Source organism: Microchirus variegatus (genome assembly GCF_963457635.1).
Source record: "Microchirus variegatus genome assembly, chromosome: 4".
Lineage (NCBI taxonomy): Eukaryota > Metazoa > Chordata > Actinopteri > Pleuronectiformes > Soleidae > Microchirus > Microchirus variegatus.
In genome coordinates, this window is record NC_139805.1 from 25,170,058 (window position 1) to 25,190,996 (window position 20,939).

Consider the following 20,939-nt stretch of genomic DNA (forward strand, 5'->3'; position numbering starts at 1 on the left):
TGAGCTCAGCTCTTATATAACTCAAACCCAGCTTACGTGTAATTAAAGTGGTGGGAAACTGATTAAGCCCATGTGATTTGTTGTTTGACTTTATCACATGCTTGGCGTTATTGTCTTCTATTGCTGTATGTAGTCAGTAGCCTCTGCATATCATGCAGGCTTTTAGCTATCAGGGTGTCTGGGTGTCAACACCCTGGAGGCATGACGCCCTATTTTTCCTCCCCAATTTTCCCTTCCACTTCACTGAATGTGATAAAGATTTGCAGATTCGAGCCTTCCGAGCAGTGACTTCGCCGCCGCCGTGTTTGTTTACCGGTGAAATCTCGCATAATCACGCTTAGCTCACATCTCGCATTACATTGGTCGATTTTATTTTTTTATTGACATATTATACCCTATTTCTCCAAGTTAACCTAGTTCCCTGGTGTCTTAATGAACATTTCTGTGATATGCTTTGATCAAAATATCTTAAGGATGAAGCACCACAGCAGCTCAATCACGCTGCTAAAACAGCCCTGTTCAGAATGCACGGTTTTGAGTGCCTGTCTCTTTAAATGCAAATGAGACACAGGAAACTACGTCACAACGTCACTGAGGCTCTGGTAGCTAACAGCAGTTAGCATTCGAAAAAGGTATCATTTGCTGACTCTAGCTGGGACATTGCCGTCATATATAAAATGTAAATCCTCTGAGGCTGGAAGTTTGTGTGGAGCTCTGTGCTGCACTGTGCAGCCAATAATAGAACACTTCACAGACTTCCGCTCTTCCAGATACTATTGCCCTCGCCTGCACTCTCACGTTTTTTAGGGACAAAGCGGAGCTCCGCGAGACAACAATTCGAGGAATGTGTCATTGTGACGTAGCAATGAGTGCAGAAGTCAACATCGCGTGTTTTATCTCCTGTACTTAGACTGAGGCGGACCACAAAAACGTGTCATCTTTTTTCACACTTTGCCTACTCATAGGGCCTCCAGAGTCCCAAATGTAAGTATTAAAAAGATTAAAAAGTTGATTTCCCCAAGATCCATACAAGAACACACACACAGTCTGGTCTCCATGACTTCAGAGAACATTACATGGACTTACATTCAGTTCCTGAAGACTTAACCATAACTACTACTGGCCTAGCCTTAACCTTAACGTAACCTCATGCTAACCATGCAACATGCCGTCACCTTAATATGTAATGATTTACATTATGAGGAAGACGAGTCCCCATCATGTGATTGTGTCCCCACAACATGAGTAATACCTGGAACACAAACACACATGCAAAGTTATTATGAGTCTGACTCGTAACCCCGCCCTCTGAGTCTGTCAAATGAGTGTGTGTGTGTGTGTGTGTGTGTGTTTATCCCTCTCTGTCTGTCGGTGTCATCATGTCTCTTTATTGTTCATCCTCTCCCTTCTCTCCATAAGCAGCTTTAGAAAGCAGCAGTAGCAGCACTCTGACTTGCAGCCACTGGTGGAGCATGTCTTCCCTCAGGCTTACACACCAACTGCGGAGGGTCAGACACTCTGACTGTGAGCTCGTCCGTGCAGAAGCCACTTGTCTGCACTGCAGGGATGAAAAGAAAAAAAAAAAAGATTCACTCCGTCGTCGCTATGTAGTGTTGCCCTCTTGTGAAACAGCAACAGTGCCTGCTCTATTTATGCATCAGGTCCTGCACCGTCTCGTGCAAATTCTAAAGTGAGTGACACAGGAAATCACTTTATATCGCAGTCATTAGTCAAGCGTGTTCAAATAACATGTGTGTGTGTTTTAATTATAAATAGTGGAGATTAATGTATTTACAATTTCACGTTTTAGTCAAATTAAATTTAGCTTTGAGGGAAACGTAGATGTAGAAGTGATCAGTGGAAAATGATTGAGATTTAGCTCTTTCTGTGCTAAGATTTCACTTGATTTGATAAAAACTTTAATCATCCATATGGGAAGTTCAATAGTGATGTAGCAGTGTGATTGGATACAATAAAGTAAGACACAAAGACGTAGAAAGATGTCAAAGAATATCCCAAAGAATAGAACATTAGAAATCTAAAACACATGATTTGATCAAAGCACAAAAACAACATATTATTCATATTACATTTAATATGATTGGGCTGTTGTATTGGACTGACAAAAAGTAGTAAAAAAGGAATTGGAACTAAATTATTTGCAGGAATGAGACCATGGCAGAAAAAAAAGAGTTGGATCATGGTTAAGTGTTGTTTTGATCATTTAAGAGGCTGTGAAGTTGTTATTGTTTGTGATGGAAGGACAGATCGACTGCTGCCATATTCTCACATCCTGTCAGGTGAACATAATTGTGGTCAGTGTGACCTCTGTGTCCACACACATATGGGTGTATGTAGTGTGTGTGTGTGCATGGCCATGTGTTGATACCGCTGCTTTATTTTCATTTCCTGATGAGAGTAAGTCATTCCAGGCCGCAGCCTCTTCATTAGCATGTCCGTCGCCTGCGTTACACACCCCGCTGGCATCTGAGGATACCTGCTTCATATAACGTTATCTTTCCTCTTGCAAATGAAGGAGAGAGCGATTCCACCATGTGCTTTTTGTATGTTCTTATCATGGACTGTCATATCTTTATCAGAGCAGTCATTTGCAATATTACCCTCATGTATGAATGGAAATGACATACGAGAGTGTTTTTTTTTCTGTTAATTCATCGTTTTCTTTGGGAATAACCAGGGTTTTTTATAGTTCATGATTCAGTCGATCCAAAAAATTACTATATCACTTTTGCATACATTAATGCATGTATGCAATGTAACACAAAGTGATACAAATACACAAAATACCCAAGAGGCATATGCAGAATAAAAAAAAAATACATATTTAAATACTAAACAAAATCCCACTAATGAATAAGCTGGAAAATAATAACCTAGACTACAAATGAGACAATAATGATTAAGTACATGGATAAATAAAGAAGAAATTAAATATAGGGATAGGTAAAATATGATTTAAAAAAAAAATATTTTAAATAAATAATATGTGTGTAATTAAAAGCCAGATGCAAATGTGGGCTGTGAGAAGAAAAATGATCAGATGCAGCAGCTCCCTCCTGGAAAAGTGTCCATTAACTGAATTAAGATGCAGTTAATGTTTTTGCACAAAAACTAAGATTTGGGAGCAAATGTTGGTTTGTTTGAAAGATTTCTTGTTAAAGCTTTAAGTTTTAGGGTCTGTCATATGATTTTGAAACTATTTTGAGTTTGTTTGGCATTAATGTTTTATTATTATTCCCTTTTCCTTTCCAAATAGCAATTAATTAATAGAAAACATAAAAAAGCCAAAGGTTCAAGGCCACATATACGCAAGTTTTACAAGTACTACAAGTGACTGAAGTGCACATCCCATTATTTATTGTATATCATTCCTAGTGACTAGATCTATATTTGACCGTCCTGTTATTATAGTGTTTTCATCTTCAAAATAGCAACCATGGATATTGTGTGGAAAACTTAAGGTTTGGTAAACGATCAAGTCAGAGGTGACGTGATTTTTCATAGTTGTGGTTTCTCTGGTCACAGCAAGCTCCACCAATCACTGACATTGTGAATAAAACATGTTTTTCTTGGAAATACAGTTGATACACAGCATACATTCCAATCCAATCCAACCGTGTGTATAAAGCACTTTAAAAACAACAACTGAAACAAAGTGATGTTCATCAGAGATAAATCAAACTTACCTTAAGTTTACCACACAGTATCCATGGTTTCTTTTTTGAACAGTCCTATAAGCTTTATTTAAATCTATGGTTAAATAAATATAATGATTGAAAATAACCATAGGACATTGTGCTTTCTAGAGGAGCATTTAACTGATTCACAATCCTGTAAAAAAAGGGAAATCTCATTTGAGATTACCACAGAGTTTTGGAATGGTTGTTCACAAATGCAGGATCTGGCCCCCATTAGCACAGTTTGAGATTTAAAAAAATAATGATGATGGAACCCATTTCCTTGGTTGTGTGTATGGTGTGTCACCCCAGCCCTAACCGATTGTTGTCAATTATATAACTCTATTCGTTTTTACGAAGACATTTTCACCCCCTGTGGTCTTCAGTGAATATTATTTGAATTCATTTGTAGACCTAGAAGAGCCTCTGCCTGAATCAGTTGGACATCTATACCGTAGCTTCGGTTTAACTGACTTCAAATAAAATTTGTGCTTTCCAGAGTCATAGGTGGTAATTATTTTCATCTTAATTAGGTCTGATTAGCGAAACGTGAAATCTAATATTGCTGCAATCTGTGGAGTAAGTTATCAAAACATCTTCTTTATACAGTCATTTGGCCCGTTGTCCTGCTCATAATGAGCTCAACTCCTTGTGTCTGTGACTACATGGTGGCACCTCAGCGATGTGTGCGGGATTTGGAAGGCGTGATTGGGGAATCCGGTGTTAATCATTCCCAATACATCAGTCCTTTTGTGTCTCCTCATCCCGCCTTGTCTCACGTCTTTTTTTCCTCTCCTCATTTTTCTCTCTTTGGCAGACAGCATCAGTAAGTACACCAGGGTGTTAAGAGTGTCATTAAGCTTTCATTAAAACACCATCATCATTAGAGAAGGATTAGTTGTTCCCTGGATCCACCACTTCAGCAGCTCAGGAATATCAAAGTCTATTAAAACAACAATGTTGCTGGCTCGACTGAGAGGCACCAGTTGGCTTCCATCAGCATATTTTTATTTGTCTCAAATGATGAGAGTCTTTCTATTTGTGGATAGGTGTTGGAACTGTCAGTAGTTGCCAAAGACACTCAGTAGTAAGAGCTTGTTAACATCTCATATTTGATTAATTGTTTGTGCTGTTCTGTTATGGCACACCTGTAGCAAGCAAGCGTGTCTTTAAATGGAATATGAGAAATAATTTGACTTTACGATAAATAATTGGTTTGTTATGTCCAACTAATGGTGGAAAAAACTAAATAGAGTGGGGCACAGCTTGGGCAGCATCCTTACACCCACTCAACACCTCCAATATTTTGCTTGGAGCCTACCATAAAAGCCTGTTATGATGTGGTGTAGCTTTGGTTTGTCAGGTCTAGTTTAAGACATGAGGTTGACCAGGATTGTCTGGGACATTCAAAGCTGACAATGGCAATTCATTAGGCTACAATTATCCCAGACCTCGACCCCAGTGAGAATCTTTGGAATGACCTGGACAAGACTGGCTCGACTATTGTCATCAAAAGATGAAATGGCATTCAGTCAAAACTTAAAGCAGAACTATTTTACCCTCATTTAGCAGCTTTGGAGTCATTGTAATGGGTATATAGCTTGTTGCGGTGAGAATGGGAGTTGTCTACCGTCCTTGCAGCCTTGCAAGATCAGGGCTGCCGAACCAGGGTCCTCAGAATCACTAGGTCTTATGAAGCCTAGGGTCTCGTGAGACACAATAATTGTTTCACGTCACTATGAACAGCCCCACTAGCCATGTACCGGCTTTAAGATCAAGGCAGTGATGGTGTTATCATAGACGTTCATCATGGCAGAGCTGTGTTGTTGGAGGAAGGGGAAACGACTGTCTGACCGAGCAAGGGGCCACACACGAGTAAGGAAGGATGGATGGATGTTTATGCTGGAGGATCTCCAAAGAGACAAATTGACCGGACTTGTTGTTGGAAAAAATATTCAAGTGTGTGAGGTTTTTGGAGGCTGGCCATTGTATATTTTTGGTTCCATTTCATCTTGCTCTCCTGCCTCTTCCCAGCCTGAAATTCCACTTTCCCAGATTAAGTGTCTTTCGCTGTTTCCCATCACTGCAGGTGACACTCACCTGTAAACTCCCCCCTCCGGTCCAGCTCTTCCAGTTTTCATTGGTCCTTGTTTTCAAAATTCTATGAATCTCTCTCACCCTGCTCACTCCCTTGGCATCAATTTGCCTTTTGACAACCCAACTGGGCGATATTGTCCGTGACAACAGATCTCTCAGAGTCACCTGGGCACCACATCAAAGAGGCCTGTTTACATCTTAGAAGTGCTTGACAGGAATTTACATAACATGTGAAAGGCTGTGAGATAATATATGAGATGGACTGCCATCTCAAGACCCTTTGAGGCAAACATTGATGTCATGAAGAAACAATTGTTCAAGAACAGATTTATACGATGGCCTCTTACACTGATGAGATCAGGTGAAGGCACAAAGGCAGCTATAGAGAGTATGACACCATCTATCCATCCATTATCTATATTACTTATCCTCTAAGGCCTGTGGGGTTGGAACCATTCCCATCTGACATGATGAACTGGATTTGAACCAGAAATCTCTCCTTGCTACTCCACAGTGAACAATTCACTCATCCTTGAGATGCAAAAATGTGTTTGAATTCTGTCATGTTTCTGTGGCTGCCTCCAGATTACAAACCACACTGTGGTTTCTTTAATACCAAGTCCAGTTGGTATTGAAGAACTAGGTGTTACTAAGATCACCTCAAAATTCAATGAAACTGGTCATCAGTCATTTTATTTGTTTAGATACTCAATATACCATGACATCTTGAGGCAATGGGATGCATTAGATTAGACGAAGCACTTGAGGATTAAAACGAACCGACACATCGTCACTTCTGTTTGGTCGTGTGATTGTAGCCAGAGAAACCAAATCCATCTCCTCACATCTCTATGTCTGTCTCTCCGTATTCATCACCTGTCGTGGCGTGAGCTCAGTAAAACGTCTAATTGTGAGATGTCACACATTCAGAGGAAACAGAGTCGAGGACCCTCCTGCAGTGCTTATTAGCTGTAATGCATTCCGCTCTTCTGCTTTGATCACTGTGGGGAAGTGTAAGGTGCATCCTGTCATCTCATTTGTGCCGTGTACTGTATGTGTTTTATTTCCATCTCTCCGTCGTTATCATGTCTTTCCCAGCATCTCCCTTCTTAACATGCACAACCATGTTCATATTGACGCATTCACAATGAGCTCAAAGCTCGATTGTGCCAAGTCTTGAGGCTCCATGTAATACTCCATCTCTTTGCAATTTCTTATGATATATTTCAATTTATATGTAAAGTGGTATATTTTATAATAACTACAGAATGGATTCTTAAATTACATTTCTGGTCTTAGTCGTGAGCTGGTATGGTTCAAGGGATGATGATCTCATTGGTCGATCCACTTTCTTACATTAAAACGTGGTTAACTAAATGCATGATCTCAATTTGACATAATTTGACAGGACTTTAGAGCAGTAGACGGTTCTCATGGCAACAGCCTGTGTCCTGAGGCATTATGTTCTCATCTCTTCCATTTTTATAAACATAATATCACAAGGAGACCTTGAGGAAATGTTCTCATATTTTAGAACAGGCAGTTGGATTCAAAGATTGATTGGATTATGATGGTCAGAAAGTCACAGTGACCTGTTGTTTGGAGTCCTTAGACATTGGTAAGTTATTGTAGCTCAAAGGGCATTGTTTCTTGATCAGTTGTCTTGATCAATAGAGGATGTCAACTGAATTGACTGATTGTTTCCAACATATTTAAAAAAAAAAAAAAAATGCATGCCCTAATCTAGATGTTACTGCCCCTGGGAGCCTCACAACACAGTCACTCGAGCATCATGGTGCATTCACAATTAACTTAACCCAAAATGTTTGTGTGATGGGGCGACTCAAACTTCACAAATCACGTAATGCTTGCTATGTAATCATGTAATGCTTGATAAATGTGAAGACTTAAGATTTGCGTCTCACTTATTTTAAGCAGTTGGTTGCATAGTTAGCTTGAGCATTAACCCAATGTAAGAGGTCAAGCAAAATCCAAATGGATTAGTTTAATAATGTATGGTTTACGTTCACAGTTATATGCATATAAACCTGCGTAACACAGACACTTCACCACTGGTTCGTCCTATCATGGACTGGCAACCTGTCCATCATAACCTGTGACCTACCTTTCACCCCATGTCAACTTGGATAGCAGTTAATTAGTTAGTAGTATCATCAAAGCAGAAATCAAGACTTATCAGACCACGTCTGTGAGAATTGAAGCATCATTCTCCTGCTATTAGCAATATGGGCGTAAAGCTATAGCCCATCTGCTTCAGTGCTCGATGCGTTGTGCTTTCAGAGGTGATCTTCAGAGTTCTGCTGCTCATAGGATATGTTATTTTTCTCTGTAAACCCTTGAGATATTTGCGAGTGAAAGTCCCAGTAGATCAGCAGTTTTTCAAATACTCAGACTTGCCCACCTGGCACCAACAAGCATGCCACATTCATAGTCGCTTAAAGCATTTTTCATCTCCACTGTTATGCTTGATTTGAACATGCTTAACATATTGAGTGGCTGCCATGAGTGATTAGATAATTCCATTAACACATTATTGAACATTGAAGTGTACCAAATAAAGTGGGTAAACTTGCTTCCCCAAGTTAACTTCTTTCAAGGCACGTATTGTTTGTGGTTTATTCTGACTCGCTGAGGACTTTGTGCAACTGCTTGTTTCTTTAGGAGAATATGCTTTCAAACAATGAAGTTAAATCAATAGAGCGAACAGAGCCACATACGGAAAAGAGCCAAGGACGTGTGAACGTCTCCACCACAAAGAAGCTTCACAGATTTTTAGTTGTTGGCACCGAGATTACAGCATGACAAATTCTTGCTAGTGTACTATTATTCACTCGATAATGATCTTTTTTGTCAATATTACACCACAGAGATATCCACTGTAAATCATAATACAGTTAATCTTCTATTGAGCCTGTAAAATGTATTTCATTAAGCCTGAATGTACTTCATTCTTTCACAAGGGTAACATTAGTTCATATATATGAACTAATGTGTATATATATATACATATATATACACGTATATGTATATATGAACTAATGTTACTCTTGTGAAAGAATGAAATACATTCAGGCTTTCACTCAGCATTTTTACGTTAATACTAATATTTAAAAGTTTAAATCCAGGGTTTTCCATCTCTGAATAAGGTCACATGTCTGATGCTACAAACACGTCTATAGTGCTAGTTATTGCTTTAGCGCAAGTTGTTTTTATACAGTATATATATATAAAGGCAGCACCACCAATTGGCCAACAGGGCTCGTGTTTCTAGGAAAGCTCATTCTTCTCAGTTATTCACCAAAGTTTCATGATTCTAGATCATTCCAGCTCTGGGCAATTTGAGCTGCAGCGGAAGACAAATATTAGTAATAAACATGGACAAAAACAATGGCATCCATCTGCTCCAGGGGTAAAAAAAACAAAACATAATCAATTTATCAAATAATGTTAAGGAAATATGATCTCATATGTTTGGCTATAAATAATAGTCAATGGTTACCTGTACTTCTATAGTGGTTGTTTTTGTATGTCATGTTTTTGCATTTTCATTAACTTTTTGAAAGGAACACATTCTTCTTGACACATCATCAGTAATAAAGACGTTCTCAAGTGTCCTGGAGGGACTGAAATGTTGATTTATGAATTAAGTGACGTTTCTAACTTCTAATCCAGCTGCATGGAAAAGCTGGATGTCCATTTTTTTTCCAAATCCTAATCACATTCATAACAGGCGAATGGTTATCATCTCAACCATCGTCCTGAGCAAACACTGTAGAACTCAAAGTACTGAAAAGAAATTGTCCAGCTCACCTGTATAGCTTAGCTGTTAGCTCCACCCAAACCCCAGCCCAATTACAGACATTCTTGATTAATCGTAAGCGTAGTGGAAATAGGAATAGTGTGTCATATAATATTCATTCAACCTTGATTTCTCAAAAAAACGTTCAGCCTAAATAAGGCTGCATATCCCAGACTGAGTTTAGACACAATAAAAGAGAGTGGTATGATTTTTATGTCACCATTACATCAAAAATAATAACCATTAAGGTGGAAAACATTAAATGCCCTTCAGCTATACGTCATCCAGTGTATTGCCAGTGATACACAGACATCAGCTGGGAAATCAAGCAGTTTCTCTCACTTCCTCAAACACTTACTTCTTGACAGTTTTTCATCTAAGTGGTTTGATGATTTTCTGGCTGCCCTGCACATCATGGAGCCAGTGGCTCGTCTCGCCTCTGCGAATGTGTCAAGATGTCAGAGGTTTAACACACAACACGCATACACCAACATGCACACACAAAGAAACACTTGGCCGATGGAGTCAGTCTGCCAATCCAGGTATCAGTTAATATCAGTGTCCGGTAATGTAGAGAGTGATTTACTGCACATGGACACAGCCCAGGTATTGATTTGTTGAGTTTCTTGCTTTACTGAAGAAAGGAAGAAGAATAGAGGAGGTTAAAGTCCAAAAAAAAATAAAAAGTAGTCGTAGGACCAAAACACAACTATACGAAAAATAATTAACTCACTCACACCTACGGTCAGTTTAGTGTCAAGTTAACCTCTCCATGTTTTTGGACTGCCGAAGGAAGCCTGAGAAAAAACACACACGTGGGAAAAACATGCTTATTCCACACAGAAAGAATCTTCAAGGTCTTCAAATGTTATTCTTGCAGTGAGGCAACCATACTGGCCACTAATCTCCCCTATGGCCCAATGGATGTCTCGGATGAAAAAAAATTCTTACAAGTCTGAATGAAAGTACAACTATTTAAAATGTTGCTGTTGATGTGAATGAGATTATCATAATTGATAAAGCCAGCAGCAGGTAATTACTGGGCAGGTGTGCTGCGGACAAGAGGGAGAAGCAAAACGTTTTTGACCGTCGTCGTCATCGTGGTCTTCTTTGATTTGTTGCGTTGTTTGATTTGCATTCAATTTCATTTGTTAAGAGCGCAACTAATAAATAAATGTTTGGGTGACAGCATATGATGCAAGTGATTCATTCATTTTGACCCGGAAGAAGACGGACGCGTCAACTACTAATACATAACAGTGCAGCAGCCCCTCAGTGGCTTAGTTTCGTTTTGTTTTTGTTTTTGTTTTTGTTTTATTTGATACGAACAAGCCATTACAGTATCTATACTGTTCAATCTCGTGAATCACAGTTTAGGAAGCTTGATCAATGATGAAAGATGAAATAAACCCCGTCACGGTGATTTGCCTCGCTGAAAACTCCAGTGCTGTGGAAAAGTTGCATAGATCGGGCAAAAGTGCAAGGTCGTACCCCGGCCACAATAATTGGTTGAATTTGCATGAATTGTTGCAACATCATGAACTCCTGGAGAGACGGGAGAATGGTGAGACTGCAAATTGTAACAAAAGGAGAATTCCTACTTCACTTCACTACAGCTGGTTTGTCCAATGATGGTGTCGTTTTTAAAAAGCAAGAACATTTCCTGAAGTACATTGAAAAAATGTTTTCCTGGGTTTGTCGATCATACTGTTTGAAATTTGAGCCACAAAAAGCAAGTCCTTCCTGAAATTCTTTACTCCTTACTTTCCACGCCTTCCATCTACAAACGTCTCCTTCATTCAGTCATTTCTGATCGAGCCACAAAATTCAGAGTAATTTATTTTTTTTCTCCTCCAAGGGCAGCTTTTCTACTAACCAGGTTTTTTGTTCTGTTTAAACTCTGGCAGAGTGCAGAGCTCTTGATGAAGTTGTCATCAAGGTGTCAGCGAGTTTAAAAGAACAATGCAACAATGGGAAAGAAGCAGCTGAGGATTTTTTTTGCCTCCTAGTAACTATCGTGAAGGACGCAGAGGTTGCATTTTAAATAATTATATTGATATTCTCTTGCCTAAAGGCCTAAAATTGAACCTTTTCTTGCTTTTGGTGTCACAAGCAATACAGCTTTCTTCTCCTCTTTCTTGTCTCATCTCCTCCCCTCTGCCCATCCTCTTCTGACCTTCTCCATGTACTTGTCTTCATCTACTATTCACTCCTCGCCTTCCCTCCTCGCCTCAACTCTCACCTATTGAACCTGTCTCCTTTAAGGCTGTATTTTTCTCCACCGTGTTACTGATTTCTCAGTCCCTTTCTTCCCCTTTGTCTTATTTACCCCCTCATTTATTCCTCTTTCCCACGCCGCCCCCTTGTCTTATCACATACCTTCTCATTTTTCCGACACTGCTGTGATGCTCTAGAAAGCTATTGACCATAGATGTGTTGCAAAGAAGCCACAAGGTTGTTGTTGTTTTTAATTTCAATGATTGTTATGTTTAGAGCATTGATTAGAGGTATGGATCAGCTGCAAGGAAAGCAGGAAAGTAACACTATGCTTTAGTTAATGGGGTATACAAGAAGCAAGTGGCTACGGAAATGAGATTTTTCAAAGTGTTCATGTTATAATGAGTTATGACTTTCTTGGTTATGGCTGATTCCACCTCCCATTTGTTTTCGGCGATATTGTTGTCGAACGCTAACACTTGATTTTACAACTCAACAATTTCCTTATCCCTCACATTTTCATAATATTGGGAGCGAGTTCCTGAAAGCACTGGTGGCACAAGAGTAAAATAAATGAGACGATAAATGTTGTGATGCAAATGGTTGCACGTTTTCTTTAAATAGATTAAAAACGGGAACTCTGCTCAGCTGATTTTCATCTCAGATCTACTTCCTCTCTGAGATTCTTTGTTCTGAAAGTTTGGGCCAATCACAACAAGCATTACAGTACATCACCTACAGCCAATGGTCTGGGGCCAATTCTGTTTCTGAAGAATTGAATATCGGGCCGAAACATTATTTCTTCATTAGGAAAAAAGCAGATTTAATTTAAACTATCCAATCTGGTTCAAAAAAGACAAAATTTAGGAAATGTATGTATTGTTTTAAATAGTTAAAAAGTAACACAAATTTGGTACTACACTTGGACTTCACTGAATGGTTCATACATATAAACCTTGTAGGCCTCAGTTCAGATAGTTGAGCCTAAAGTTCAGTAAATATCATATGCTCCATTTTAGTTTAACTTTTAAATTTAGTCTTTCTCTCTTTTTATTATTCTGTGCTCTCTTTTATTCATGTTACAATTGGATTTGTTCAAATTGGTTTCCAAATATTAAACGTCATTTTGTATATTATTGTGCATAATTTCAGTTTTTGAGAGTTATTGCTTCTTCTTTAAGCCTTAAACATCATTATTTGATCACTATTTGAACATGGCGATCCATTACAACTGCAGTGTCTTGTTTTTATTTTTCAAACCAAACATGTGTCAGTGATTGTTAATTCTAGCAACAGCATCTCTTTGAATCAGTTCATATTTATTCAGAATAAAAGCTCTGATTTATGTATGAATGTTTGTAAAAGATCAAACCCAACATTTTAAAAAGTCTGATTTTTCAAATCATCTGCCGGCCTAAATACTGATGCTGGTCGGCCAGTTTTGACCCACTGATACTTAGGTCATTATTGGTAAAAACATACATAATCTGAAAATACACTTGTTGATGCAAATATCCTATCGGCCAATCACATGACAGCAGCTGTAGACATGGTCAGGATGATCTGCTGAAGTTCAAACTGAGCATTAGAATGGGTTAGGAAAGGTAAGTCAAGTGACTTTGAATGTAGAATAGTAAGAGTATTTACTGGAAATTTCACAAAGAACCTTCCCCTGTGTTTACAGACAATGGTCAAGAAATAAAGAAAATATCCAGTGAGCAGTAATAACTTATAACGGTAACTTAAATAAACACTCTTTCTGAAATAACAGCCCTTGTCCGAGCTCCCATATTTATAGGTTTACCTGTACCTACTTAAGTGGCCAGTGAGTGCTAAATGGCATTGAATTGAGTTTTACTCTTAATTCAGCTTTTTTCCTGTACCCCAGGTCAGTTTGACCCATTTTATTACTGTGGTTAGGTTTGACCTTTTTATGCTTTTCAGTTGCTTTCTCTTTTTGTGTTTTGATTTCCACTGATTTGGGTCTGTCTTGTTTTTGCTTTCTCTCTAGCTGGAAGTCTGACGTCTCTTTTGGTTCAACCAATTTCTGCTTCTCTGGCCAAGAAACTACTGTCCTCTCCATCAGCACAGCAGGAACAGGGAGACTCCTGCGTTCCACTGGCAATGCCTCCCAACACAGGTAGGAGTTACGTATAGTTTATGGCATGGTTCTCAGACGTCCAGGTCATGGAATAAAAGAGCTAAAAATGAAGGCAACTGGATTTCTATTAGGTTCTAGAAGACATTCAGTGTCTGTTCTTGTGACAGAAGTCCAGTTGACTTTGACTTTAGCACTTAAAATGGAACAAAAAAGGGTGTGTCCATGTGTTTTGTGGCAACATGAGGTAAAGGAGAACAAAAGGTCCATTCTGAAAGACTTGGAGGGATTTTTACTGTAATGTAAAAACACAATAACTCTTTGTGGGTGAAATCAACACCTCAAGTGGAAAATGAGCGACTCTCAGTGTCTGAATGCCACTTGGGAAACTTTTCAATTTTTCCAAACTCCAGAGTGGCGGCTCTCAGAAACTTCACTCCAAGGGTGTTTTTCATGTCAAGCTTCACAAGTCCATATCTGTTGACCCTAAGTGCGGATAAAGGAAAAAAAGTATGAGGAGTAAAGGTAAAGAGGCATGCAGAGATAACATTTAATCTATATGTTATAGGTCGTCGTACCGGTCGCCCAGCAAGCTGCTCAGTGACTCGTGCAGAGTGTTACTCTCACTCCATTATTTCATGTCTCCTCCAGCACAGGGCTGAAAATAAACCCTCTGAACACATTAGCAGTCATAGGAACTGTTTATATAGACGTGCTCTCTGACCCTCCTTTTATTGCGTCCCTGTTTTTATTGTACTCGTGTGCTGCGCTTGCTTGCACTTTTTCTTGCGCTGCTTAATTACTTGAACTTTTTTATTGCGCTACAATTTTGATTGCATGGAAATGTGACTTAGCTCTCGGGTGAGCCTCACGGTCACGTCGCCATAAATGAGATGCAGCTGTTAATTAACCTTCAGCGGATGAGGTGAGAGAAGAGACGCGGGGACGAGATCTAACTGAAGGAGACCACTGAGAGCGTCCTTCACACAAAGAGGAGAATGAATTGATACATAACATAAAACGATTGTTTCCACATGTCCCCTTGAAAGCAAAGTAAGCCACTAAAATGTGAGGGAACAGGGCTGGTAAATTACTGGCCCTCGGAGCGAGAAATCAGCATTGTCTCCTTTTTTCTTTTTTTCTTTTTTTTTTTAAAGCGAGGCTTGTATAAAATCCAGCAGAACATATCTTTGAAAAAAAAACAACAAAGAAAGAAGGGAAGAAAATAAATACATGGTGAGAGTTTAATTTCCTCTGCCTAGTCGGAGATGAATAGATGATAAGAGGGGGCAGCGTAGATATCCCCCCTGTCATTCAAATGGAAGACTGCAGGGTTGAAATAGTGAGACAAAATGCACAATGAAACCAGGTGGGAGAGGGAAAAAAATGTACTGAAGAAGGTTAAATGGATCATAACAAAATTAATTTAAAACACTAGCTCAGGCAAATACAGCAAAATATGTATCCAACTACTGTGTTTGAGAAGGTGTGGGTTTACCCTCTCAGACGTTTTGCCCACAATCTTATAAAGTAGGCACTTTGCAATCAGACCTTGATTGTTGAGTGTGTAGTTCAATCCTTTTTAGTTTTGTGTTGCAATATATGTTCGACTGTGTCAACAGTTAAAATATATTTGGAAATGATGCCTTTACAGATCCCAGTCAATCCCATTGAAAATGCTGTTTCGTTTCCATACCCTTTCCATCAAAATCAACATTTTCCAGGTCATGTATATTTTGCTTGAACCATCATCTCCAGGCCCATATACTGTATCTACTATACATTAGTATGGGATTTTATTGTATTGGATGTTATGTCCTTCAATTCCTTTCAGAATTGTAATGACACATCTTGTGCTTGAGGGAGTACACTACTGTTCACAAGTTTGGGGTCACCTATACAATTTTTGTTGTATTTTCCATTAAAAGTCACACTTTTATTCACCAAAGGAGTTGCAAAAGATCCTTCCTTGTAGCCAGTTTTAAAGCAGAACTGTGCAGGATTTTTACCCTTATTTTACAGCTTTGGAGTCGCAAGGTGTCGGTTTCTCACAAGAAACATGTTTTGCTTCACGGCACGACACACACACACATACACACACACAACACCCTCACCGTGTGCCAGCTATGGCAACGATAGTGTTATTTTAGACGTTCATTGCCAGTGAAAAAGAAGTAGGAGGAAGTGAGGATTTACCCTTTACCCTCTATTCCTCCGCCACCTTTCCCCCATTTCTCCTCATCTTTTCCTCTTTACACTTTTTGTCTTGTTGCCAATTTGTAAAAAAGGTGTTTTGTGGCTTTTTCTCAAGATAAAACATTCCGGTTCGGTCACATTATTCAACCTTGCCTGTATTCACTTTTTATGATTGCACAAAGCACTCGCGTTGCCTCGTGGTTTCAGGATACTTCTGTCAAACTGCCAAAGGACTGTCACGAGTGTCCACGTTTGTCATGATCCCCAGGTTATCACTCCACTCAGGGAAAGAGCTGTAGTCGCTTTATAACAAGAAGAGGAGAAGAAGAAGAGGTAAAAGATAGAGAATGAGTAAGGCAACAGTACGGATGCCAACTGGCCGGCTGGCACACGGAGATGAACATCTGTTTCTGTCAAGGTTATGTAACAGGGTTGTGTGTTGAATGCTCAGTGGAGCTCCATATTTCTCCACTTCAGAAGTCAATTTGTGTGTTTGTAGCAGAGAACTTAACTAAAGAGAGCTGAAGAAGAAAAACGACATAACAGTTTTGGCATTTTTAAGGTATAATTATGGTTGTGCATGTGTTAAGGTGTCGCTGTGGGTCTGTGGAGGAGAAAGAGAGAGATGAGGTGACACAATATTCAGCGGTAATTCCTACATTTAACAGACTAAATCCCCTCTTATCGCAGCATCCTCACTGCAGGCCTCTACCACACTGCCATCTTCTGCTCCTTCTCTCTGCCACACTCTGACTCGTTTGTCCTTTTGTTAAGGCTTCACTCTCATGTCTCCTCCCTCCCCTCCATTTTTTTTCTTTTTTTTTTTTATTTGGTGGGATGAGAGCAGAGGTGAGTCGTCGTCTCCTGATGCCAGCATGTTTCCCCCATTGTAGGCGTGTACGCTCTGTCCATTTCCATTTAGTCCCCAATAAATCCAAGCGGGTGGTCACAGACTGGAACACTGCTTTCTGCTGTTTCCCATGTTGCACAGATAAAAGTCGCTCACGCACACACTTGTGTACACACACACACACATACATGGAGACTGTTACTGTTATGTCTGCCCATTCTCATTCCGAGAACGTCACATACCGGCACTCTGTCACTGTCCCTCAGCGTCAACTCACAGAATCCACATTCAGAGCCTCAGATCAGGGTGTGAGCCGACAGTATCCACTAATCTTATCCAGCATCCTGTATTTATCCTAATCCTAATCTCAGTCCTTGTCTTGGCCCTAACCTTAACTTCAGTCCAAGGAAGATTTTTGTTTTTGCTCTGAAGCGTTCAGTGAAAAATCCACTTTCTATTCATTTTAACACTTACATTTGGGACTCTGGAGGCCCTATGAGTCGGCAAAGTGTAAAACAAGATGACTCACTCATGTTTGTGTGGTCCATCTCACTCGCAGAGCTCCGCTTTGTCCCTAAAAAACGCGAGAGTGCAGGCGAGGGCTATAGTATATGGAAGAGTGGAAGTCAGCAAAGTGTTCTGTTCTTGGCTGCACAGTGCAGCACAGAGTTCTACACAAACTTCCAGCCTCAGAGGATTTACATTTTATATATGACGACAATGTGCCGGCTAGAGTGATGTATTTTCCAAAAGCTAACTGCTGTTAGCTGCCGGAGCCTCAGTGACGCTGACCTAGTTTCCTGTGTTTGCATTTAAAGAGACAGACACTCAAAAGCGAGTGTTCTGAACAGGACTGTTTTGGCAGAGTGATTTAACTGCTGTGGTGCTTCATCCTTAAGGTATTTTGATCAAAGCATGTCACAGACATGTTCATTAGGACACCAGGGAACTAGGTTAATTTGGAGAAATATGGTACAATATGAGTCCTTTAAGTCGTAACAGATTTTAAGATAGTTTTGTTGCTTGTCATCAGTTTGTCAGGCACTTGTTTTTTTACTTGTCTGAGTTTGAGGTCTCTCTCAGGGACATACCACTGCAAATCTGTGATAGAAGCAAATTACCCGTGATAGGAGATTATAAAAAAACATTATTTTTTTTCTATCTTGAAGGTACAAGGACAGCAGAACAGAAAGATTACAAAGGAACAATCACCCGCACAGAAAATGTTCAAAAAAGTTTTGAAATGTTACGTGTTGGTTGATTACGAATTCCAATACCGAGCACTATCCAGATTTGCACTTGGATTAGCAATAACATTAATAAATATTAATATACACTGGTTTTCACTTGAAAAATAACCGTGGTTAAGGGGTTAAGTTACACTTCCAGAGACTTGGGATATCTTACTAGCAGAAATAAAGACATTAAATGATCTCAAAACATTCAACACTTAAGATTATGGTTTCTATTTGCTATCTTTCTCACAGTTGCACAGATACCATTTTATTTTATGTCAACTTGAGATTGATGGATTGTACTCACCAGCAACAAGGACTGCAGATTAGCCATGGCTGGAAGTCCTGTATATTAATTGTTGGAATCACCAGATACACTACGATATTATCACAATATTGCGTGTTGAGTATTTTGTGAAATCATATTGCGATATACTCGGAGAGTAAGCACCATCTAGTGGACTGAAATTAAACTTTTTGGTTCATATAATCCCTGTTAGGCATGGATATCGTGATTTAATGTATTTTAATTGATTTAAGGGCCTCACGGTGATACATGCTGAAATAGACAATGTATTGGCTAAAACCAATAGTGATGTTAAAACTGATTCTGAAGCGAAAAAGAGGAAAAACAACACCTTCAACATTTACATCGATCCTCTAACAGAGAGGTTGATGTTGTGCTTTGTCTAAGCATCTTGCCAAAGGAAAAATTCTGCGTTATTCGAAATCCAAAACAATAAAGAGAATAGCATTCACTCAGTAGCCTCAATACACAATCTATTGTGTTTTGTATCATGACAAACCACAACACAAGTGTGTCCTCATTGAACTGCTGTGTCTTTTTCGAAATAATGAAAGTTGTCTGTAATGTCTTTAAGTCATATTTTATACGACTTATTTACGTATAGTGTGATCAAACTAGTGTGACTGATGCTGGTACGATTGTGGCCTTTGGAGTGCGTTCCAATGTACATGTGTGTGTCTTAGATTGTCTAAGCTCAAGCTTGATGTACGTCCAGCGGTTCTGCAAGAAAGGCTTTTCACAGTCTTTCCATTCCAACTAATGAGTTAGAAAGAGGAGGGAGGGGAGGTGCGAACAAGAGAGAGGGAGAGACAAAGGGGGAGAGAGAGCGAGAGAGAGATATGTAATCTGTCTCCAATCGATTGGCTTTACCCCTGACCACTTGGGATACCGCTATCATTTGTTTCCATCTGTCTGACTCCTTTCATTTCACTCCCTCTCTTTTTAATTCCTTTTCACCGTATTTTCTCTTTTAATTCCCATTCAATTAAGTCTGACTGTATTGGCTGGTCATTGGTTAATTGCTTAGGGGAGCCTCCATTGAGATCGCCAGACCTTGGAGAGATGACGCTGTTGCGCGCAGCTCACACTCAGCTCTCAGCTCTGTGTGTACACGTTTAAGCGTCTACCGTACAGCCGGTGTTTATTGTCCTGTGAGGATATTTGCAATAGTGTTCAGCTGGAACTTATAGAAAATGATCTCATTATAAAGTTTAATATCAGTTTGATTGTATTGATTATTTGTTTTTCTGGACATTGGCCAATTCCCATTGGCATGGGCATTGGCTCCCTCATCAAGCAGGTCGTATTTGAGTCTAGAAAAATAGAATTATATAGACTGTACTTTATATAGACAGCCATAAACCATTAGGCAATCATTCTAATTTCTAAAAAAATAAATAAATCATGTCCTACTACCGTGTTTTATCTTTCATATCAATTTCTCACCTGAATAAATACTATTGACTTGATTTACTAAAGGACTGCGGGAGTACAAAGGTGAGTAATGTTGATTTCGCCTTGCAAAAATTGTGCAGCTTCATCAGTTAATGGGGTGCACTGATGATGGCGTCTTAATGCATTCATGGTCCACCTGATCACCAGTGTCCAAAAGGACACATCTTGAACCCCCAGTGAGACAGACCACAGTCCGTCCACAAACTTTTTCATAATTTTGTTTGGTAACCTCTTTCACCAGAATCTGACATTTTATCTCGTGCTTGCAGACTTCATGTGTCTCTACCCCTGCCTCGAGCCACGTTCACCTCTGTGCTCACCGTTTGCTGCCAGTCTCTTGTCCAGTCCACTGCCTGCTGCCGTGTCTGACTTGGATTTAATCTCAGAAACCTTCACTTCGTCACACACACAAAACTCATTTCAAGCTGCAGCGCATGACATTTTTGCTGATTTGTGTTGTGGCTGTTGACGTGATTCTGCCTCTTTTTGGTCTTCACGAGCAGAAACAGTGTAACATTATTGATTTTCATCTGAAAACAGGCTCTGTCAAGCAATACTATCAGGCCTGAGTGAGGGACCATTTGTGTGTATACAGCAGCAATGCAAGGTTTGAACAACCAGGCTTTTTTGAGCAAATTACCTTTGAAAACTTACTTTTGTCTCACTTTATTATTAACTTATTTAGGTTCTATTCTTTTTTTCCGAATACACTGTATATTGGTACATAACTTTAACACAGTTCACTTATTTAAACTACTTACTTAGTGTATGTATAGGTTGTGAATCTGTTATTTTCAGGTCTTGGTTGGAGTAGCTGTAATGAAAGCAATTTCCTCCCCCAGGGGATCAATAAAGTATTTCTGATTTTGGTTCGGATATCTGTAGACACAGGAAGTGTGACCATAATCAGTAATGTGTGAGCAAAGTTGAAAATGGTTTATATTTAAAGAAATAACCCACTACAGT

The 20,939-nt window shown here is 39.4% G+C and overlaps 1 protein-coding gene across 1 annotated transcript in view; it reads left to right on the forward strand.

Annotated features, from left to right (window-relative positions):
* Window positions 1-20,939, forward strand: part of naaladl2 (N-acetylated alpha-linked acidic dipeptidase like 2) — a gene marked incomplete at both ends in the record, with an annotated part of 253,223 nt that overhangs the window by 91,140 nt on the left and 141,144 nt on the right. The window contains one exon of the mRNA XM_083888090.1: window positions 13,844-13,972. Within this exon, the coding sequence (XP_083744216.1) occupies window positions 13,844-13,972 (129 nt within the window). The remainder of the gene's footprint in view (window positions 1-13,843; window positions 13,973-20,939) is intronic.